The sequence below is a fragment of the Mus musculus genome, chromosome 1, assembly GCF_000001635.26.
Source record: "Mus musculus strain C57BL/6J chromosome 1, GRCm38.p6 C57BL/6J".
Taxonomy (NCBI): domain Eukaryota; kingdom Metazoa; phylum Chordata; class Mammalia; order Rodentia; family Muridae; genus Mus; species Mus musculus.
In genome coordinates, this window is record NC_000067.6 from 43,122,433 (window position 1) to 43,146,813 (window position 24,381).

The window sequence follows — 24,381 nt, forward strand, 5'->3', positions numbered from 1 at the left end:
CAGTCTGAGTTGTCTGTGTGTCTGTGTATTGTTGTTCCTCTTTAGTGAGATCCTGAAGATGAGCTGGATACAATAGACCATCCTGTGATTCCTGTACCTGTGAGGCTGAAGCAGCAGGATTGATATGGAGTGAGAGTCTGACACTTCCTATGCATGCATACATACATAGTCACACTCATACACACATTCACACACACATACATACTTAGACATACACATTCATTCACACACATAGATACTTGTACACATTTACACATACATTCACACACACATATAATTATGCACAGTCACATGCATTTGCACATATACACATTCAGACACAGACACACACACGCACACACACACACACACACACACTGAAGATCTCAGTGCTCAATGCACCTCCCCTTGCTAGGGTACTGAGCTGTGGGAACTAGGTGCTGTCTCTGGCTTTGTGTCGCTTGTGTCTTGATGGATTTGAAGGCAGTGTTAGTGAGTGACTCAAAATTTGGGCTCCCTGTCATTAGCCTCCTAGCCTTGCTGCCATTCATACTATGTAACAGGTTTGCACATCAAATGTAGAATATTTGTGTTCCAGGAGAAGGGAAGCACGTGAGGGAGAAAAGTCGGTGCTACCATTTAATCATTAGTCCACACACTGTGCTTGACAAAATGTTTTATTCTGAATAATTTTATTGTAAGTCACATAAGTCTTCCTCTAGGTTTTACATAAAAAGGAAGTCACAAAGCTGCAAATCCCAGCTCTCCCTTGAAAATACATTCAAGTTCATAACACATGTTAATTGCACTTAAAAAATTAAATAGGATGTGAAGGAAGGATGCATTATAAAGACACTCAAGACTTTTTCATTTAATCTGCCTTGCATTTCTATAAAATTCCAAACCATCTTCCCATCCGGGGCTTACGGATGGATCTTGTCCCCACTGAGAAGAAAAGAACTAAAGGGTTTCAACAAATGTGAAGCCAGGGCAGCAAGAGGAAGCCTCGTGGTGGCTGGTGGGAATCAGAACACAGCATTGCCTGGTTATGAAAGAAAACATCCGAATCTCTGCGCCACGCGCTGTGGCTTCTGTGCCGCCTTCAAATATCCTTTCCACAGTCAGGACAGAGGATGTCATCTCTCTCTGTGAGGAAGCCTCGTCCCACCAGAGACAGGGAGCACTTCTTACAGTTAAAGCAGTCGTTGTGCCATTGGCGTTCCTCGAAAGAGATGTACTTTGTGCCACCCAGACCTGTGCACAAAAGAAAACACAGGTGACCAATTGCACCGTCTGATCCGCTTCAACCTTCGTGCCCACTGAACGACACATGTGCAGTGAGCGATCCACTTCAATGTTTGAGCCCGCTGTACGACACATGCGCAGTGAGCTTCAGACAAGCAGCTGAGAGCAGAGACCGCACATATAATCAACAACTCTGCACAGCCTCAAGGAGCGCAGGGTCATCCGAACAGACCCTGGTTCTAACAAGGGTACGGTAACACTATGAAAAAGTGCTGGTTTGACCTGCCCGTGTAGCTCAGCGATAGAGCCCTCGCCTATAGGGTTTGAGGGACTGGTTTCCATCGCTAGCACCCTGAGAAGAAAGGTGTCTGCTGTTTCCTCGATGGTTAGGTTTTTCTCCTGAAATGAAACCTGCTCCCCACAAGGGAAAGGGAGAAAGTTCCTTGTGCGTTTGCTGAGTGCTATAATAAAGGAAGTGGATGTAGGGAGGCAGAAGAGAAAAGGGTAGGAAAGAGAAAGGGTAGAAAAGTTCTGGGAAGGGCTAGGGAAGTAACAGCTTACAGAGGGGCGACCCTGGGATCAGCTCCAGAAGCAGGAGCTGCAGGTGAGGGAAGGGGCTCAGTGACTTGGGGTATAGTGTAGTGAAGGAACGCAGGATCACTGGCCCGAGCTGCCCCGGAAAGCGTTAAGGACTGAACAAAACCAGTTTATCTTTTCACAGTGCTGGAGGCAGGGCCAGGATCCCGCATCCTATGGAAGCAGTTGAGCACAGAGCTACACCCTGGGGTCCAGCATTGGTAAACAAACAAACAAACAAACAAACATCTTGACTCATGTCTGACTGTTCCCCATGAGATGTTTAGGGTCCACAGGGTGCTGACTACACTATCAATGACAGGTGGTCTGTATGGCCGAGGGACAGCCCGAAACAGTGAAGGATGGAATACATGGACTTATGTCACAGTTGCCATCTGTTCTGGCGAGATTTAGTTACTGTATTTCAGTTAATTAAAGTTCAATGTGATTAATCAGACTGTAAGGAAGTAGCTACACCTCTACCACTTCACTACTATCACGTTCAAGTTCTCAGACCTACAAAGACTCTAACTCACCAGGTAGGTTCTATTGTAACAAGCCCTTCCACACCATGAAAATCTCATATTTGGCAAGCCACGCCAATGCTGGGTCCTTGCATGTGACTCTTTGAAGTACCTGTGTCTTTCCAAAGGCCATTTCTGCTGCCAGATGGAGGACATACCAGCAATACTTATCAGCCCTCCTTTCCTAAATAGCTTGGGAGTGGCAGTGGGGGGGTGGGGGGGAGGCAAATTCCTGGAGCTGAGGCTGTAACTCAATGGGAGAGTGCTTGCCTAGTGTGTGTGAATTCTTGGGTTCGATTCACAGAACCACAAAGGGGAGGAGCAACATCCACGTATCTGCTTTCCTTATAAATTGCCTTCCCTCTTCCTAGAACCAGAACTTTGCCACTAGCCCTGGGCAGAATCCACACTGGGCTTCAGGGTTGCTGTTGTAACTTTTCTGCACCTCTGAGTCACCTAGGAAGCTCTGAGAAGTCCCCAGGACTGGGAAAGGCTTGGGAAATGGTGATGTCTCGTCCTAGCATTTGCATCTAAATGAGCTGCAAATGCAAGATGCTTCTTGTTTTTATTTTGAGATTTGTGTTTTAGTTTTTATGTGTGTGTTTACCTCAATATATCTCTGTGCACCACGTGTAAGCACATGGCCAGAAGAAAGTGTTGGGTTCCTGGTACTGGAGTTACAGACAGTCTATGGGTTACAGACATTATAATGGGTACTGGGACTTGAAACTGGGTCCTCTGGAAGGGCGTCCAGTACGCTTAACCACTGAGTCCTCCTCCAGCCTCCCTCTAAGAAGCTTTTAGGACACCCCGGCATCTATGCCATTCCACACGCCCTCACACCCTTGGTTAAGTTCTACAGCAGAGAGCTGGGGCAAAGAGGAGCTTTGGTAGTGGCGTGTGTGTGTGTGTGTGTGTGTGTGTGTGTGTGTGTGTAGAAAAATGTGAACGTCATGGGGGAAGGGAGTATCTCCTTCAAGACTCTTCTTTTGCCCTGAAAGGCCAGCATATGCAACAAGAGGTGGAAAAAGGAGCCAAACAAAACTATATATATATATAAAATTAGGATTCTTCATATATAATTTACTATATACATAGTATATATATATTCAATCTTTATTTTTAAGTTTTATATCCTATAATGTCCCTAACAAGACTGAATTAGCAAATACTGAACTACTGCTTTTAAGAAAGAGCAGGTTTCTAAAATCTTCTATTATGTTTCAAATGACCAAAGATGTTACTCTATGCATGCCTCTCTCTGAATATTAGACATTTTAATTTAATTTAAAATCACTGACATTAAAACTGGTCAACACCTTCTCTAACGTGTTTCCTCTGTTAAGACACATTGCCTTCTTATACTCAAGGGCACTACATGGAAATGCCCTGCCCCCCCAGTCACAAAAAATGTAAAAGACAAAAACAATCCCCACATCATTGTGGGACACATTATTTAAGCAGGGAGCTAGAGGCCAGGCAGTGGTGGTGCATGCCTTTAATCCCAGCACTGAGGAGGCAGAAGGAAGGGTATCTCTGTGAGTTCGAGACCAGCCTGGACTACAGAGTGAGTCCCAGCACAGCTAGGGCTACAAAGGAAGAAGGGAGCTAGAACACAGGGGCAGAGCTTCATCTATCCAGTGTCAGCCAGAGCATAGATGCGTGGGAACTCAAACCCACTGCTGCTTTGTGCACATCTGTGGGTCACTACCAGCAACCTGGGTATTGATTTAAAGTTGCATACCTATATGGATCGATACTGTGGTCAATTATGGATGAGAAGTAAGCATCACTGCACATAGAAAATTTTAAATTAGTGTTTTCCAATTATTCGTAAAAGCAGTATAAATTGTGTTGAAGAGAAAAAGTACTAAGGATCTATTAGAAACCTCATCGAAGCTCGGTATGTATAAGTGTTTGGAAATACAGCTAAGAGTACATTCTAGTTTGCAGTTTCAAAGTTCTTCTATATGTTCTTGAAAATCAATCATTGCTTTTCAGAGCATTAATTCTGCTGTTTTAAAGGAAGAATTCTGGTTCTTCTAACCTTTTCCCCAAATTCTATAACTGCAGCAGACATCCATGTCTAATATAAAGTACTTCACATTCATACTACGTTTCCATAAATTATAAAGTGTTGGAGACATTTCCTTAGCAGAAGCTAGGAAAACAGCTTCAAAGATGGGCAGGCCACTGAAAATGTCCCATTGTCCTCCCAAACTAATTTCAAAGGAAATACAGTATCTAAGTCGCTAGAATCAGATGTCTCAACAAAATTTATCTATTTTGTATATTTTAATTTTACATGCAAATAAAGCATGAACCAAGGCCTGCCAGCTGGGAAGTCCCATAGGAACAAGACAACTTGGTTCTAGGCAAGGTACACAATGGTCTGCAAGCGTGTCTGTATAAAGAAAGACCCTACCTACAAAGCTATAGGGGAAAGTCTGTGTCTCTCTGCTTCCTGCCACATATGTCTACTGACAGTGCATCAGGGATGATGCAATGTGGGCTGGTTAGCTTTTTGTCAACTCTATACAACCTAGAATTGTCTGGGAAGAGGGAACCTCTTCCAGTAGCCAAGTAGTCTGTCAGGCATTTTCTTGATTAATGATTGACATGGGAGGGGCAAGCCCAATGTGGAGAGTGTGACCCCAGACAGTGGTCCTGGGCTATACAAACAAGCATGTTGAGCAAGACATGAAGAGCAAGCCAGTAAGCAGCACTCCTCTATGGCTCTGCTTGGATTCCTGCCTCCAGGTTCCTGCCCCTTTTGTCTTCATGATGGAGTATAAACAGTAAGACAAAAGAAATCCTTTCCTTCACATGTTGCTTTTAATCATGGTGTTTATCAGAGCAACGAAGAACAAACAAAAACAGGTAGACTGAATGAATGGGATTGGAAAGACCACTTCAAGAAACACTCCTATATATGACAGAATACTTGCACTCTCACCCCCTGCCACTGATTGGTACATGGTGAAAAATCAAAGGGCTTTAGTCTGGAGCCAGTAGTCTTTACCTTCAATATCTTCACCATACTCAATAGCTCAGCCCAAATACTAGTCTGTCAACCAGGCACATTTTGGGCTCTCACTTTGTCTAACTCTTTGGGGACTGTGCTACTCAGAATGTGTCCCCACCTAGCTGTGGTTTGTGGTTAGAAGAGTCTCGTTAAGATGACATGAATACTTCAAATACCAGGTCTGCTGTTGGGGCTGAAATGCACCATTCATTTTGTTCATGTGACTATAATAGACTCAGACCCAAGCAGAAACACTCAATGACATGCCAATGGTTCTGCATCACCAGGCTTAAGGGGAAGCCACCAGCTGTGTTCTGAGGATACACAGCAGAGGCAAAAATGCTTGTTGGGCTCAGAGCCTCAAGATATTAACAACACTCTTATGCTAACACTCTAGACGTCCATGTTGTTCCAGGAAGCAGACAGTCTCTACCCTGGCAATGGCCTTCCCAGGACACTTACCACTAATGGGGTTGGTGCACCCAGCACATTTCTTAGCGTACAAGTCACAGAAGCAGGTCAGGCAGTATGGAAACTCATCCCGTGCTGTGAAGCGTTGCCCAGATAGCTGCTTCTTGCAGGCTGTGCACACAAAGCATTCCTTGTGCCAGGGCTGCTCCCGGTAAGTAACACCTCCTGTGGTGATAGGCTGGGGGAGACAAGTGTATGAGTCAGGGCTACCCCTGTTTCTGGTAAACATCTGTCACTGCTGTTGCCCATGAATGATGTAAGACACGAGCCCCACCCACAACAAATATGCAGTTTGTTAAAGTCGACATGGAGGGACCTGTGGCTCCAGCCACATATGTAGCAAAGGATGGCCTTGTCAGTCATCAGTGGGAGGAGAGGCCCTTGGTCCTGTGAGGGCTCTATGCTCCAGTGTAGGGGGATGGCAGGACCAGGAAGCGGGAGTGGGAGGGTTGGTGAGTGGGGGAGGGGATAGGGGGTTTTCGGAGTGGAAACCAGGAAAAGGGATAACATTTGAAATGTAAATAAAGAAATTATCTAATAAAAAGAAGAGAAGAGGAGAGGAGAGGAGAGGAGAGGAGAGGAGAGGAGAGGAGAGGAGAGGAGAGGAGAGAAGAGAAGAGAAGAGAAGAGAAGAGAAGAGAAGAGAAGAGAAGAGAAGAGAAGAGAAGAGAAGAGAAGAGAAGAGAAGAGAAGAGAAGAGAAGAGAAGAGAAGAGAAAAGAGAAAAGAAAAGGAACTTCATACCCCAGGCACCTCATGTTATCATCCATACCATTGCTACGGTTCCTGGCTTTCTCCCTAGTGATGTGGGGTCTTTAGGTTTCACAGTAGTGCAGGGGAACAGAAGGAATGAGTGCCATGGGGCATTGTCACCATCCCAGATAGGAAGGTAGCACAGTGGTCAGAGATAACATTGAAGGCATCGACTGCTACTTCTGAGCAGCCCTGAGATCCTGTAGCTAGAGACCTCAGTACCTCAGTTCTGTCTACAAAGTCGGAGTGATGAAGAGAAAAGGATGAATCTCTGTGGAAGCCTTCCTTCAAATCCCAGCAACTGATGGCCTCTCCAGCTCTACTCTCATGCTCAGCCTGTACAGTAACTAGAGAGGCAGAAAGGCAGAGGCTTTCTGGAACCTGCATCTGCTGGCGTGGGACCCTGAAGGCCTTTATCCTCGCCCTATCTTAAGTCATAGGAGGTTTCTGAAGAAGCTTCAAGGTGATAAACAGCTTGCCATACCTCAACTGCATCCAGTAACCTCCAAATATTGCTCTCCATATGAGTTTAAATCATGGTGGAGAGTAGAATCAGAAGTCAGGGGAGGCTAAGTGAGCCTCACCTCGACGTGCAGTGGCCACAGAAGATAGGCCCTGCCCCAGTGCTCTTTACCTTATGAACAGTATGGCAGCATTTGGCCATTTCTGAAGTCCCTGCATGAAGCTTGTGTGGCAAGATGCTATTTTTAGGCTGTAGATGAAGCAACTGAGTCCCAGATATTGTCCAAGAATTAAGTCAGAATCAGTTAATGACAAGGCAAGAAGGAGAATTAAGACTCCCTTCTGTCCAGTGCTCTTGTCATTAAACCACACATGAGAAATCATTTGCCCTGCCCCAGAAATGGAATTTATGAAAAAATATTCTGGGTCTCCATGTTCTGGGAGATAGAGGAAGCATGTATATATAAGGTGATGCTTGCTCTGTCTTGAGTTTCCTCTGGTCCTCCCTATGTGTTCTGGATCTAGTACCCTTCACACCCTTCTCCGCTCTTCTGTCTCCTATACCCTATGCTCCCCCACTTCCTCCCTCCCCTCCCCCCTCTCCCTTCCCCTCTCCCCTCCTTCCCATCCCCCTCCCCCTCCCCTTTCCTTTTCCCCTTCCTTCCCCTCCCTCACTTCCTCCCCTCCCCCACTTACTCCACTTCCCTTACTCCTCTCCCCTTCCCTTCCTCCCCTTCCCCCTTCTTACTCTTCCCCTTCCTCCACCTTTCTTTCCCCCCTTCCCCCTTCCTCTCCCTTCCTGCCCCTTCCTCCTCTTAACCCTTCTACCTCACATCTTTTATTCACTCCCCCAAGACTCCTCCTCTCTTCATACTTTCCACTTCCTCCCACTCCCTCCACATCTCCTCACACCCTCCTCCACCCCTCTTCACACCACAGCAGCTGGCTCAGCTTCACTTCATCTTAAGCATGGCTTTCTTGGAGATTTCTTTCCTCAATACCCCCAACCTCCACCCTCCACCCTCCACCCCACCTTAGCTGGTTCTTCTTGTTATCTACTCTGTGACCAATCTGTCCTGTCTCACAGCACATGTATCAGGACACCCTGCTGGCTGCAGAATCATTTCCACGAGGATTAAAATCCATCCTTTGAATGTCCCGCCCGTCCTCAGACCCCTCGTGCCATAGGGTGTCTTTCCTTGCCTGAGGATGGACATGCCCAGCTTGAAAGCCCTGAGTGTATTTAGGGAGCACATATACAAAGGCATGCACCCACAAGACTGTGCCTGCTGCACTTTTGCAGCTAAAAGGACCATATGGATGAGCAGATGACAGGAGGAGTGACTTAAAGGAGCCACAGGGACTGCTATCATAGTGTTGCCATGTGGAGTCTGTAGGGGTGCCTGCAGGTTTGTAGCCCTGGCAGTGGAGCTGATCTACAGGTCAACAACCACTAAACGGTGCTCAGGTTTCTGTTGTGCATATGCACAAATAAATAGACTCTATGGCCATCAAACATACACGAGTGAACACAGCATTCAGGATGTGCTCCCTGCCTTGCTTACAGAGTTCATTATGGGTGAACCCAATGAGAGCTTCCCCTACCACATCAAGATGAGCCTTGCTGGAAGGGACCAAACTGTTTCCAAGCCAGAAGTGGTGGCTGAACAGCAGAAAGAGATCCCAGAAGAGACAAGTGCAGGGGGTAAGCAAAAAACTGCCACAGATGTGGTGGAGGGCAGGGCAGCAGGGGAGTGAGGAGAGCGGAGGGCATAGGAGGGCAAGGAAGTGAGGGAGGGAAAGGGTTTAACAGGCCGGTATAGGTCCTAATGGGTACTGAAGTCCTGGAAGTGTCACCATCCATGGAGAGGTATGTGGGAGGGTGTGGCAGAGCTCCTCTCTGGTTCTTATTTATTCCAGATCAGCTTAGCAGAGACAGGCTAAGGATAAAGAGTTTCCCTTCCCTCCAACATCAGATAATAACATTTGGAAATGTTCTTGAAGGCATGATAAAGACCAGATCACAGACCCAATAGATCAACACACAGACACCCAAGAGAACAGATGCGCAAGGCAGGAATGGGCAAGCTCTCGTAGCATAGAGATGTGACAGGCATCCCTTCATGACAGCTGGGCCAAGGATGGAAGCTGAGAAGGACAAGAGGCCCCAAGGGATCCCGAGCACCTTTTTGCACTGCACGCACTGCAGGGCATACTGCTTCTCATAGCAGGGCACGCAGAAGTTCTGATTCTCCTTAGGTATGAAGCTCTTGGTTCCAATGGGCTGCTGGCAGCGCTGACAGGTGAAGCAGGTCTCGTGCCAGCTGCTGCCCTTGTATTCCATCTTGCGGGTACCTGTGGTCAGAGGCGAGAGAAATCAGCGGGTGCCATTAGACTGGCTGGAGTCCCAGTAACGTGCCTCCAGAGCCTGTTACCTCCTACCTAGTGTTACATGACATGGCAAGTCTCTTCTGCTCTCAATGGCTCCTCTCTAACTGGAGATAATTTCTATTTTGCCTTTTGTTTCAACGCTATACATGCAATCCTAGAACAATATGGTACGGAGTAAGTACTTGAAGTTTACATTAAATATGGTGGTTGGGAGTTTTAAGTGGAAATAAAAATTAATAAAATAAATATCAGTAAATTTTATTAATAAACTAAAATTAACAAAATAAAAAATTTAAAGTGCATTTTCACATGGTAAAATATAGATGAAACTCAGCATGGTTAGTTAATGCTTATGTGGTAGAGTTGGTGAAGGTCACTACTTAGCAACAGTTACTCTCTATACTCATGGTTTAAATTTCTTTCGGTTATCTGTGGTCAGACTCAGGTCAAACTGAAAATATTTAACGGAAAATTCCAGAGATATACAATTCATTCATTAAAGAAAGTTGCACACCTTTCTGGGTAGTGTGATGAGAAAGTGTACTCTCCTACCCAGTCTACAAGGATGGTGATTATCGGGGCTAGCAAGATGGCTCAGTGGGTAAAAGCATTGGCTGCTCTTTTGAAGGTCCTGAGTTCAAATCCCAGCAGCCACATGGTGGCTCACAACCACCTGTAATGAGATCTGACACCCTCTTCTGGTGTGTCAGAAGACAGCTACAGTGTATTTATATATAATAATACATAGATTTTGGGGCCTGAGCAAGCAGAATTGACTGGAACAAGCAGAGGTCCGAAAAATTCAATTCCCATCAACCACATGAAGGCTTATAACCATCTGTACAGCTACAGTGTACTCACATACATAAAAATAAACAAATACATCTTTTAAAAAAAGGATGGGTATTTTCCTGTTTCCCAGGGCATCCACACTGTATTTGCTACCAATCCACCTCATTGCAAGACCAACTATCATGATACTACAGTCCTTGGGTTCATATAGCCTTATTTTACTTACTTTTACTATGTTCAACTCACTAAAGTTTGTCATAAAGCAGAGTAAATGTAGGCTTAGTAGTATCAATGGAGGGTCTCAGAAGATACTCGCTAAGGATGGAGGGAATACTGTACATCCCCTGTTGTACTTTCATTAAACAACATCCATTTGGTTCACAGTGAAGCAGAAGTGACTGGAGACTGAGGAGATGGCTCAGCGGGTAACATTTCTTGCCATGAGAGAGCCTGCCAACCTGAGTCCAGTCCCCAGAACCCACCACAGAAGAAGCAAGCCAAGAGGTATCCTTTGACCTCCACAAGTGCACTGTGGCATGTACATGCCCCTATACACACTCTCGCATACACACACACACACACACACATGCACACAGACACTAATCACCAATGATAACAAATCAATGTCTGTGGTGTTGATGATCTGGAGTCTCCAGCCCAGTGTAGTGAGGCACTACAGCAACACCCTGCTGTGTGAACCACATTGTGATGGATCTCTCTGGTTTTCCACACTGTGCCGTGAACTAGAACGAGAGCTACTCTAGTCACTACTGTCATTGCACATTTCTATCACTCTTCAGTCAATATGTCCTAGAAATTTGTTCACTCCACCATCAACAACCTTGACCAACAGCAAACACTTGCATTTATTGACTGATTCTTTTTTTTCTACATCCCTAACGTGTGTATATTTATAAAATGAGCAAATTCAGAATTGAAGCTGTGTGTGATAGATACCCTTTGTATGATGCAGTAGACTAAGAAAAGAGGCTATGTGTAAGAAGATAAGAGTGGGGTCTTGTGTATGTATCCTCAGGGATATCCCACAGCAGTCTGTGGGCCAGACCCACACTGCTGTCTATTTCTTAATAGGGGTTTATTTTATCTGCCTTATGGTAGAGCTAAGAGGGCCTCTTGCATGCTAGGAAGGATTCTACCATTATACCCACAGCCCTCAAACCATTTACCATCATAGCCTCTGTTCTTTTTCTAACAGCAGAGGAGCTGCAGAATAATTGAGTTTGTGACAGTCACTGTATCATTTGCAATTAGAAAAAAAACAACAACAAACATGTTTATGGCTTTAAAAAAAATGGTAAGGTGTTGCTATCTAGCCCTGGCTAGCCTTGACCTCACAGATCTCCTGACTCAGCTTCTAGTGTGTGGATTCTCCATGCAGTACCACATCTGGCTTTTATGCCTTTGATGGGAAATATTTTCAGCTGTGTGGATCATATAAAGGATGCAGAATGTGGGCGACTTCAACCTAGGCTTCCGGAATGGGGGGGGGGGGGTAGGTAGCTGGAATGGGGCCCACTGCTCCAGACACAGCAGAAGTACACTGGATAATGCAAGCAACTATGAACTAGTCCTTAGCTCTCAGTCAAAACAGCAAGGTTTGGGCTTCTCTTGAGCTGGCTGGAAGGCTAGTCAGGAGACATCTGTGCTATGGGTGGCTAGGGATGCATTGAGACTTCTTAGATGGTTCTTAGACAGCATACGTGGGTCACTTTCTCAGCTTCTAATTCTTCCAAGAGGTTTTATCTTACATAGACTCTGTAAAATGCGCAGGGCTCATGTGTGGGTAACACACTGTGCCTTCTAACGTGGAGGTACATAGGCTGTCCAGGGGAACAACGGATCTTGCCGTAAAAATGACATTGAACAACCAGTGTGGGGGTGAGAGTGGGTAGTTTTCCAAAGTGTTTCCTTGGCACCCAGAGGCTGGCTCCTTTACCACCGTGTTCATCTTGGTCCTCTGAGCTGCTGCTGTTAAGTGGTCCACCAACCCAGTGATTTCTCACCGAAGACAGCTACGACTCTCCAAGGCTCACTCTCAGTGTGGGCTCAGGTAAATATGTATTGTTTCTTGAAACAGGGTCTGGCTTTGTAACTCTGGCTACTCGAGGATTTATTATTTAGAGCACGCTAGTCTAGAACTTAAATCTATCCTTCTGCCTCTACCTCATGAGTGCTGGCATTAGGAGTATATGCCACCATGCTGGTCTTTGAAGTAAATCTTATAGCAACACAGGGTTGGGGAATTGGTCCCTCAGGGAAAGTGCTAGGAAGGCCACCCATTGCCATGGCCACAGGCTGCAGAGTTACCATGCAATGTGGCTAGTATGGTCCTGTTCCTACCCAAACAGTGAGGAATCAGGAAGATGTGGGTGCAAGATTAGAGCTGGCCAGTCTCCTTGAGCCCTTCTTCCTCTGATACCAGCAAGATAACAGATGACGGGGGCCTAGCATTTAGTTTGTGTGAACTGGCCGGTCTAGGGACAGGATTATGATGAAATTCTGGTTTTCTGTCTTGTCAGTGTGGTGTGTGGGGCCGGGTAAGGAGAAGGACCTGGACTAAGTTCTGTAAACCTGAATCCACTACCAAAGCTCCAAAGAAGCTCTGCCCACTCTTCACCTTGCCCTTTGGTTTTTATGTTTTAATTGGTGTATGATATTTACATGTACCAAATAGGATGCAATACTCTAAGCAAAGATTGTAAAGAGGGAGGTCAAAGCAGGGCCATTTCTATGTACAGGCATGTCTGCAGTGTCAGCCATTCAGAAGGCTTTAGCAAGGGGATCATTTGAGACCAGAGTCTGAGGCAAGCCTGGCAATGCAGAGAGATCCTGTCTCCTAAAAGATGAACAATAAACAACAACAAATCCCCTGGTCTGAATGCTGCTGTGAATATGGTTTTTTAGATTAAATTACTGTTTGCAGCCAGCAGACTTAGAACGAAGCCGATTATACCCCTTGCAACAGAGAGGTCTCATCCAATCTGTGACAATCTTGTGAGCCAAGAACAAAGTTCCCTCACGGGGAGGAATTCTCAAGACCAACTCAGAGAAAGCTTGTAGTCCCGTGAACTCTGGATGAGTCAATGCACATGGCCTCCAGTGTACAAAGGGACATGAGTGTGTTAAGCTCCCATCAGCAATATCACTTCTATATTCAAAGTAACTCCGATTGTCAGGGTTCACTTAACTACGCACTGACAAAGGACAGTCCTGCAGACCATGACCTCCCTGTGAGGTGAGCAGACCAAGGCCCACCTAGCTCCTGGCCACACCTAGGGCATAAAGCAAAGAGCACTTAGGTTCTTGGTCCAGCACCATGGACTATATAGGGATGCCCTGTTGAGGTAGCTCCCAGAACTGCTCTTATATCCTGTTAGAGAGGCTATGTGTGCTTGCAACAGCAAAAGACCTCTGCAACTCTTCTGTCCTCCATTTCCCAGCTATGTCCCAGAACCCAAGTGAAGGAAATGAGTTACGCTGCAGAGTGAGCTTCCTTGTCCATGTGTTCTGCACCCGTGCAGGTGTAATATACTAAGACACAAAAACCCCTCATATGTGGAGCTGACCCAGCTGCTCTCTGCAGACCCAAGTCCTCCCTCTGTACCTTTATCTCCCAGGGCCTGCCTGTCTGCTCACAGGCAGGAAATGTCCTAGCGCTGGTTGACTAGGCATAAAGGATAGGGAAAACTGGAGGAGCTGGGGGCATAGGAATCACACAGAAGAGAGTGGAGCACTTCAGAGGTGAATGAACAAAGCCAAAAAAAGGGAGAACAGAAGCAGCAGTAGGTAGACCCTGGGGCTGGGCTACAGCAGTATGAATGGTTGGCTACAACTCTGGAGCTAACTAAGCTACTATGTAGCTGCGTGGCTGGGCTGCAGCTGTGTAGCTAGGCTGCAGCTGTGTGGCTGGGCTGCAGCTGTGTGGCTGGGCTGCAGCTGTGTGGCTGGGCTGCAGCTGTGTGGCTGGCTGCAGCTGTGTGGCTGGCTGCAGCTGTGTAGCTGGGCTGCAGCTGTGTGACTGGCAGCAGCTGTGTGGCTGGCTGCAGCTGTGTAGCTGGGCTGCAGCTGTGTGGCTGGCTGCAGCTGTGTGGCTGGGCTGCAGCTGTGTGGCTGGGCTGCAGCTGTGTGACTGGCAGCAGCTGTGTGGCTGAGCTGCAGCTGTGTGGCTGGCTGCGGCTATGAGGCTGGCTGCAGCTGTGTGGCTGGCTGCAGCTGTGTGGCTGGCTGCAGCTGTGTGGTTGGGCTGCAGCTGTGCAGCTGGCTGCAGCTGTGTAGCTAGGCTGCAGCTGTGTGGCTGGGCTGCAGTCATGGTAAGGGTCTTAGAGAGATTCTACTCACTAGAAGAACTGCAAATTGACTTCCCAGGGCTGTTGTTTAGAAGACTGCCAAAGAATTAATTTGCTTTCCTTTTGGAGACGGAGTCTTGTGCTGGTTTTGTCTGTTTGTTTGTCTGCTTTAGTCAACTTGATATGAGGTAGAATCACTTGGGGAGACAGAGACTCCATTTCGAAAATGCCATCAGACTGACTTGTAGGCAAGCCTTTTGGTTGATGATCAATATGGGAGGGTCCAGTCTTTGGTGGGCAATGCTCCAATGCCTCCTGCCATACCCCACTTGGGTCCTAAGTTTCTAATTAACGTGGCTTAAAGTTCCAGCATCACCAATCGCCATGCAGCTATGTCTTCGCCACCCCTCCCCAGCTGTGCTTCAGACAGGGTGCTTCTGTTCCCGTCACAGTGTGTCATTTAAAAGTCGTATTAACCAGAAAAATGTTGTAGCAATAAGAATCTATCTTACTGAAGGTCTAATTATCTCCTTTGGAAAAGTATTACTTCTCACCCCATATATCTTCCCCAAATACTTCCCATATGTCAGTCTGTCACCCAGAACTCTGCAGTCCCTCCTCTTTGCCAAAAGCAATGCAAGCCAGAAATAAAACAGAAAGTTAGTCACTCTCCCACAGAAGGATGGGAGCTTGAGTGTGTGGATGGAGCTCAGCAGCAGGGTGTTCACTGGCGTGTAGGAGGCCATGAACATCCACAGCACCACAAGTCAGAATCTGACTTAAAACTGTCTCCTAAGCATCGTGTTCTTCACACATCGATGGGGCCCTGCTACATAGGACGACACAGGGTTATGGTGGCCCTGGATCTTAGAGTTAGTATTCGATCCATTGAAACTACAAACTCAAAAACCCTTGACAACTCTAACTCTCTCTCTCTCTCTCTCTCTCTCTCTCTCTCTCTCTCTCTCTCTCTCGTGTGTGTGTGTACACATGCATGTGCATGTGCACACGTGTGCTCATGTGTTTGTGTGAGAGTGTGTGTGTAGGCCATGCATATGTGTAGAGCCCAGAGGCCAACTTCAGGTTTCATCCCTCAGGAATTGCATCATCTTTTTTCTCTCACTAGGACTTTAGGCTCAATCATCTGTCAAGGTTGGCTGTGATCTTCCAGATTCTGTATCACGCATCTTCATCTGTACACGAAGACACATTCACTGGCAGATGTTATAGTCAGCACTGAAGAGCCCATGTTCCTCACACAGCAGACACTTAGAAACACCCAGGGAGAACGGGTACCCTCTCCACCTCCAGCCCGTTCTTCTTTCAGGACGTAACTGCTTCTGGGACTTGTATTTTTTCTTCCCCTTGGTAAAAATGGTTATTGTATCTGAGTTGGGGCAGAAACAAACAGAAACAAAGGGTGACAGCCTCTTTCCAACAAAATCGCCATGAAGCACTCACGTGGCCCTGCCGCATGGGGGCGCACTACACATCTGTGGAAAGGAATTACTGTGGCTGCGACTGGAGCCTGATATACACTTGATTCCAATGGCCAATCAATGCTCCTCGTTTCTGTGAGCTGTGCCTTTGAGGGTGGTCACAGAACAACGTGGGACTCCCTGTGTGAGGAAGACTGCTAGCCACAGGACCACATGTGGCTAAAGCATCAATGAGTCAGTGCAGAGGGAGAGGAGGGGCATCGGTCAACATCCGCTTTGTCAGATGAGTGTGAACTCTGCAGTCGCACTTCTTTAAAGCCCTTTCTAACCTCCCATTTGTTCTGACAGGGGGATTTCACGGTTTACACACCCCTGTGAGGTGCTGAGAAACGGGCGTTTTCTGACTGAGCCATTTTCCAGCCCTAACTTCTATAGCTTTTACATGTAAAGAAATGATGGTGATGGTGATGGTGATGGTGATGATGATAAGTGATACCTCTAGTTCCTACTACTTGGAAGACTGAAGTGGTGGGATCAATTGAGCTTTCTTACTGCCCCTCCCCCATCTTGTAACTGGCTGGCCTAGAACTCAGAGATCTGCTCTGTCTCCAGCTATAGAGTGCTGAGATTAAAGGTGTGTCCCATCGCACCTGAGACCGAATAGGATTCTTAAAGAAAAATAATCCTTTTAAATGGCGTTATGTTGCTCGCATTTATCAGTGGAGTGAACTGAATTTTGTCTAGACTTCTCTTTAAAGTTTAACATATTTGATAGCTTTACTTAAAAGTTCTTTGATTAACAAACTTCAAATTCTTAAGTAGTTCCAAAACTGAGTTAAAATTATAGGTATTGTGATAATTAAATATTATTAGTGCTAAAATAGCTAATACATTAAGAAATTTCAACTAAACCGCAAGCATGGATCATTCTCTCAACATATACTTTACAACTCAGAATCTCAAGGTTAACTCATGTTTTTAAAATCTCATACACACTTTAGTAGTTACTTAATATTTCTGTGGTCCCGAGGTATGCAAACTACTGATACAGCAATTGTTATTGTGATCTACAAACATGTTACATGACATTTATGGCTGTCCTGGGACATACAAATCCTGTGGGCCACAGAGTGGATACACCTGGTGATTCTAAAGTTTCTTAATATGTCTGCTTCCCCTTGATTCTAAACCTCCCTCTGATTAAAGGATTTCAAAGAGGCTGTCTTGACACTTTAAACTATTTAGTTATCTTGCATAGAAATCTGGTTGTGCCATCCAGGCTGGCCTGGAATGCACTGTCTTCCTGCCTCAGCTTCCCAACTTCCGGGGTTCAGGACTGCATTAACATACAAATTGCCTTGTAAGCTATTTGAGTTCACGGCCTATACCCAGTTTGTCCACTAGAGGGCGCCTGATGACCTTGCTTGGACCACTGTCTGCACAGGCTCCATCAGCCTCCTCCACATGAGTGGTTCAGAGCCCATATTGCCCAAAGTTACATTTCCCCAAACTCCATCTACTCACACTTTCCTCTGTCCTCAATCAGCTTGCTGGACCCCTGCATCTAAGTGATCTGCTTACCGCTGCTTCCAACCTGCCTGGTCCTATTTGCACGCCCATGGCTGGATACTCTCTGTGGGCTTTGTGTACTTATCCGGGAGCTACACAAAGCCATCATGTCAAGCAGTAGGTACATGTGTGAGTATGACACACTGAAAGCTACCTGGCTCTGAACCTACCACCTGTGCTAGTACCGTGTTCTAAATCATACCACCCTCTAAACTGCTAGGCATCAGAATCCTAGGTCAGGTTCTCTGAGATGTTCTAACGTCCATTTTTACATCATGTGTATGATAAGACTTGCTTCTCAAATCCCATATTTACATATGTGTATTTGTGTGCATTTTTTCAGTGATGGTAATCAAACCCACACAGTGGGCATGGAGCTACAGCAGTCCTCCCTATACTTTTATTAACTCACTTGACTGGCCTCTAAGTCACAGAGATCTGCCTGCCTCTATGTCTGGCATACTGAGACTAAAGGTGTACCCCGCCATACCTGGTCTATCACTCACTTTTTTTGTTTTGTTTTGTTTTGGTTTGGTTTTTTGGTTTTTCGAGACAGGGTTTCTCTGTATAGTTCTGGCTGTCCTGGAACTCACTCTGTAGACCAGGCTGGCCTCAAACTCTGCCTCTCAAGTGCTGGGATTAAAGGCATGCACTACCACGCCCCGATATCACTCACTTTTTACAAATAAGAGATTCCTTTGTCCTATATAAAGTCAAGATGAGAGGAGAGACAGGGAGAGACAGAGAAACAGAGAGAGACATAGACAGACAGAGAGACACAGAGAGAGAGAGACAGAGAGAGACAGGGGGGGACTCATCTTCTTCAGGTAAAAAAAGAGACATAGTATCATTGCGTATAGTTCTTAACCCAGTTGTGGTTCTGTCCTTTTTTGATGTCTGTCTATCTAGGACATAACGTCATGAGGTCAGGCAGAGGGTGAAGCTAAGCAACATGCAACTCCTGGCCCATCCTGGCACACCAGAGCACAAATCATAGTTGTTGAAATAACCGAGTGTAAATTCAGCAAGCAGAGCAGATCAAGAAAGCACGTGTACTGGGAGAAGCGAGCGAGGCAGGGGAAGAGACGCATTTCCAGGGAATTGCTGGCATTCCTTTTCTGGCTAGTTCTCTCTAGCCACAAGCTGCTGTATATCTTTGGCCAACCAACCGCAGATCAAGAGTCCCCAAAGAAAATAATTATATCCACTAGAGAACGTATACAGACGTCTGTCATTACACCACACAGCATAACAGTGTTCATACACCACTTGCAGATTATTTTAAATATTTGTGGAAATGTTTTATATAAGAAGGAGGCATTCTGCATAGGGTGCTTGAGAACCTGTGGGTGTTGGTAGCTGAACCCAATTCCTGAGATATCAAAGGCTGACCGAACAGGAATTCCACTTCTCTTAATGATACACCTCACTCCTCTCCCACCCCCCACCTTTTGAGGGGTAGGGGTTGAGACAGGCCTTGGATGTCCTGGAACTTGCTCTGTAGACCAAACTCTGCCTGCTTCTGCCTACCAAGTGCTGGGATCAAAGGCGTGCGACATCCTCTCCCAGTCACACCCCTGCATCTGAGATCGATTAACATATCCTGTGTTCAGGGCCCAGCACTGAAGTATCAACACCAGTGTCTGTCTCTGGACAACTGAGAGTCCCACCCCACAGTCCATCGCTGACCTGGCTCAGTGCCACATGCGAATGATAAAGGCATGCGTTCTGACCTGGCATGATGGTTTTCTTGCATTCCTGGCACTTGGACGAGTATTCATTGGAATAGCAGTCGGTGCACAGCAGCTGTTCCTCCTTGGCAGCAAAGGGCTTGTCCACCAGCGAGCTTCCACACCGGGAGCAATGGAAGCAGCCTTCATGCCAGTGCCGATCCTTGTAGGACAAGTCCTAGAGAGGCAGACACACAAATCGTCAGAGGCGGGACAGGAGAGGTGACACTACTGTCTGACTCAGAGCACAGGGGCCTTGGTGCACTACATTGCTGGAGTGGGTGGGTAAGAGAGGGAGGGGGAGGGCGAGGAAGGACGGCAGATTTGCCTGTGGACAAGCCTGTGCTGTATTTTCTTGATTGGTGATTGATATGGGAGAGACCAACTTACTATGGGCTGGTGGTCCTGTGTGCTATTTAAAAAGCAGGCTAAGCAAGCCACGCGGAAGTGACAAGCCAGCAATCAGCTCTTCTCCTCTGCCTCTGTATCTGTTACTGCCTCCCTGTTCCTGCTCTGACCTCCTTTAGTGATGGAGTGTGGGCTGAGAGTTGTAAGCTGAAACAAGCCTCTCCTTTGGATGTCTCTTTTGGTCTTGCTGTTTTCTCACAGCATGAGAAACCCTAACTTAGACACTGAACTAGGAGGCCTTGTTTCTGAGAGGTTCACGTTCCTCTGAACCCAGTTCTCTCCATGTCAGTGGGTTGGTCCTTTGAAGAGATGGATCAGAGACATGGCTGACACACATGCTGGACTCCCGTAAGTCTAAGTATGATGAGAGTAGGCAGTGAGAGAGCAGAAACCTAAACCTGTCTTTTGAAGGTTAAATACTGAAAGTAATTTTAGAAGAAAAAAAAATTTGGTGGGGAGATCATATGTACTTCGTTGTATATTTTGATAAGTGAAATGCAATATAATCTGCTTTAATTTGAGACCACCTGTCGGTGTGTTAAGTCACTACAAACTGCTAAGCTCATGCAATGTGTACATTATCATTATATGATATGTCATATACATATATTGGTATCATTTGGGATTAGGTATAACCTGGACTCTTTCCATACATATTCCCCATTTTTAAACTTAAACCCCTTATGGGGCCCAAGTAGCAGACAAAATAAAACAAACAGAAAATAAACGGCAGATATTTGCACGGTGAATGATGGTAATTAGGACCATGTTGTAAGCTCACGATACTGCATAGCCCTGAAATATAGTTAGTACTGAAGCTCAGAGACACTTCTAAGCTTCTCCACAGTCACACAGCTGGCATGTACCCAAGTCAGGCTGTGGTATGGTTTCCACTCACTGAACCATACCAGATGGGCGTTGAAAAGGGCCAGCTTTTTCAGAAGTTAGCTGGCCTTCCGCTGTAATACGTCATCCCACTAATGAGGGTTTTCGGTGGAAAGGCTACAGATTGCTTTCCACGGCCACCCACCATTGGACAGAAGTGAAAGAGAGAAGTCAGAAGCCTTTCTTGTAAGGTGGCCTACTGTCACCTGGCAGCAACTCTGCTCAGGGAGTGGGCACTGCACACACCAAGGGGTCACTTTTAGCTAGCAAGGAGAAAAGCTGCACAATTTTGTTACTTTTCGCTGTGACAGAACACCACAATCAAGATAACATAAAGTATTTAATTGGGCTTAAAGTTTTGGGGGATTAGAAGCCATGATGGTAGAGCAAATGCATGGCGATGAGAAGAGCTCAGCTCTCACATCTCAGAACTGTAGGCTGGAGGCAGAGAGTGTGCCACCAGATGTCACCAGTCCCACACAGACTATCGAGAAGGACAGAGTCCTTTGCATTGGTGTTATGAGACATTTGCAGAGAAACCAGCTGAATGCTCTAATTGGTCTAAGGTTTTACGGAAACTCAGAACATTTCTACAACAAAAACACAGCTGTGGTTAAAGACTGCCTAGCTGACAGTCATTTGACACTTGAAAGTTTGACCTTAAATATGAACACTGTCATGTCCTCTAGATGGACATGGCCCATCCCACTCAGAGAGCCAAGTCAGGCATGCAGAGATCACAGAAAGTCTATGAAGAGTCAGACAGAGCCATCCCTGCTGTCCTCTCGTGAACGTGGCTCTCAGTGCACGTTTCCTGAGGCCTTCCGAACTCACCTGTCTCTCTTGTGCATGCACACACTCAACATAGATAACATAGTACATATTGATCATTCTTAAACCTTTCTGACAGAAATTGAGAACACTAGGCTGATTCTATGACAGGCTTCAAACTAGCAGTAAAGGAGACTAGTCATACATATTTGTTTCCAAGAAATGGGCAAGTCCAGGCAAGTCCAGGCCTCAGAAGCTGCCCCAACACCTAGTCTAAGGCAAGGACGATGGGTTAACAACAGTTTCCAGACTTCCTCAGCAATGTCCTCAGCAAGAGTTTCCAGCCCCCATGCCCTGGTAATGCAATGTCCCTAGAGATGGAGTAAGATAAGGGTCACCTTCCCCAGAATGCCCTAATCGGGTCTTTGAACACACTTGTTTGTTTCCCTATCTTGGTAATGAGAGACCCCAGCATGCTGGACTTCTGCAGAATAAAGCATTCTTTGCATTTACATACTATTTGAGTCTGGGGTATCATACTTCAGCAAATCATGGACCCTCACAAAATGTTTTCTCTGTAGGTAAATGTCAGCCTCTGATTATATGCCTGAAGTCAGTGGTAGACCAAAAAGGAAAATACCACTAAACAGCGTTGTACCACCATTGCTGGCAGGTCCTGGAGGTGGGGTGTAAAGGGTGGGGTGGGGGGAATCCCTGTTTCAGGGGATTCCCCTGTTCCAGCTAGAGTTGGTGATGGACTTTCTGGCTCAACATCGGAGTATGTGTGATGTGCAGGCAGTAGGAAGGTCTCCTGTGTGTCATATGCCTTACATGACTAATGCTATTGGGGGCTGGGTACCCCTGAGGTCACAGAAGCAGGAGACTCAACAATTAAGCTCAGGGGCCCAAGAGCCAGACCAATTATACCCTTGATCCTCCACCTACCAGCTGCATAGCTAGGGCAAGAAGCAAGCCCCTCAACCCCAGGCTTCTCACTGAGAATACAGAGGGCAGGTGCCCGCTCTCGGCTGTGACAGAAACAGTAAACACACAAAGCGCTTGTGGCAGCTTCTGCTACGTAGAAACCGTCTAGTGAGTGCCAGCTCACAGTCAACCACGAAAGCAGTGACCTCAAAGTGTCACTCACCGGCACTAAATTTCCACACGGAGATGGTAATAAAAAATCAGAATTTTTTTTTTCTTTCTTTCTTGTGTCTCCTTGGGTTTTTTGTTTTGTTTTGTTTTGTTTTTGTTGTTTTGTTTGTTTTTTAGCTTACCAGAGAGACCAAGCCTCAAACTCAGCATCCTCTTTCTTGGCCTCCCGTGAGCAAGGGTTCCAAGTATGAGCTACCACACCCTATTTAAAAATTTTAACATCTTAAAATCTCCACAGTAAGAATTCCAGTGCTCGATAATTTTGTATAGTGCTTTCAAACTTCCTTTAGTTCTTATAATCTAAAAATATGTTTCTAAATTCAACTTGCCTATTTTGAGCCATACAATTACCCTATGAGATAAGACTTTGTGTTTATTCTTGAGCAGATTTGACACTAGGATGCAAAAAGTTATGTTTCCCCAGGCATTCCCCACCCTCCAACCCCCAAATTTCCACCTTTACTGATTCAACAAACCAAACTGTGCTTCCGTTTTATTTTATTTCATAAAGGTGGTACATCAGTGTCAGCCTTTTCCAAGTCAGTCCCTGCATGCTCGCCCAGCCTGGGCTTGCCCCAGCACTTTTACCCGTCCATTTGCTCAGCTGCACACAGAGCACACATCTTACCTGTCCTTCGAGAGTCCGCCCAGTGCCCTGGCCAACACAGAACCTCTGCATTTCTTTGAAAGCCACACCTCACCCATGAGGCCATTGGGCAATTCCTGGAGCTCTGAGGCTGTGCTCTTTGACTCTGAGATCACTTGATACCATCTCAGCTTCCACCTAGTCCCGGAGCTTGCTGTATTAATCAGGAAGTGGGCAAAGGGCTTGTGTGAGAAGATGGTGACTGAGACTGAAGAGCACAGAGAGGCTTCCAGGCCCATTTGGTTTCAGTGTCTTTAGTCTTACTTAGTCCCAGGATTTCCCAGGGCTCAGAGACAATCCAAAAAATACCACTCAAAAATTAAGATAATAGGTCAAACCTGGCCAATGTTTGACTCTACCTGCCAAATATTTATCATGAAGATCCAGTGCCAAGTGATCTTTCCATTCTTCAGATTCACAGCCACAAACAGAACTTCAGCTTTCATGATTAGCACCGTGCCAAGTAGTGTTGACTAGTTCATTTTTTTCTACATATTTTTGTACACACGGCCCTGACAAGCATAGGTTCTGAATCCTTGGATCCAAACAACCACAGACAAAAAAGATTCAAAACTAAAATTTCATCTGTATTGAACATTCATACTTTGGGGGGGCTAATATCCCCTAAAGAATACAACCCAATTCTTCATATAGTATTTGTACTGCGGTGAGTATCACAGGTAATCTAGAGACAGTTTACAGAATACTGGAGGCTGTGTGTGGTTCCGTGCAAATGCTGGACTAGTCTGTATAAGAGACTCGATCCCTTTCAAAGAGATCCTGCACCCACAGTCTCTTCCAGATACTGAGGAGGACCATAATACATCATGAGCATTGATAATATTTAGATGCTAAGGGGCAGGTTAGCTTGAACTGGCTTAGCATGCATAAAGCCCTATGCACATCCCAGCACTGAAGAAAAAGACAGAGATAGATAGAAGCAGAGGGAGAAGAAGAGGGAGGGGGAGGAGACAGAGACTCAGAGAGAAGTTTTCTAGAGAGATTGGAAAAAAGAAGGGAAAAGACAGTTTCTATTTCCCAGAAAAACAAAAACAAAACCACTAAGGCTAACCTTGAGCTCACAGGAGGGTCACAGACTGCTGTAAAATGTGATCCACATGGGAGAACAGCACAAACATTTCTCTTCATGCGATAGCTTTCACTTTAAGAACACCCCTCATCTAGGACACGCTTGTTGCTTCCCTCCAAATGTACCCTTGTTAGGACTTCAGCTGAGCCCTGGGAGAGCCTGTG

The 24,381-nt window shown here is 46.0% G+C and overlaps 1 protein-coding gene across 3 annotated transcripts in view; it reads right to left on the reverse strand.

The window, feature by feature from the left end:
• Nucleotides 1–638: 638 nt before the first annotated feature.
• Nucleotides 639–24,381, reverse strand: part of Fhl2 (four and a half LIM domains 2) — a 75,273-nt gene continuing 51,530 nt past the window's right edge. For all 3 annotated transcript variants that reach the window (XM_011238434.3, NM_001289533.1, NM_010212.4), the window contains exons 3-6: nucleotides 19,266–19,440; nucleotides 9,220–9,389; nucleotides 5,812–5,998; nucleotides 639–1,233 (exon numbers count right to left, since the gene is read on the reverse strand). In XM_011238434.3, coding sequence (XP_011236736.1) covers nucleotides 1,082–1,233; nucleotides 5,812–5,998; nucleotides 9,220–9,389; nucleotides 19,266–19,440 — 684 coding nt within the window. In that variant the 3' untranslated portion in view covers nucleotides 639–1,081. The remainder of the gene's footprint in view (nucleotides 1,234–5,811; nucleotides 5,999–9,219; nucleotides 9,390–19,265; nucleotides 19,441–24,381) is intronic.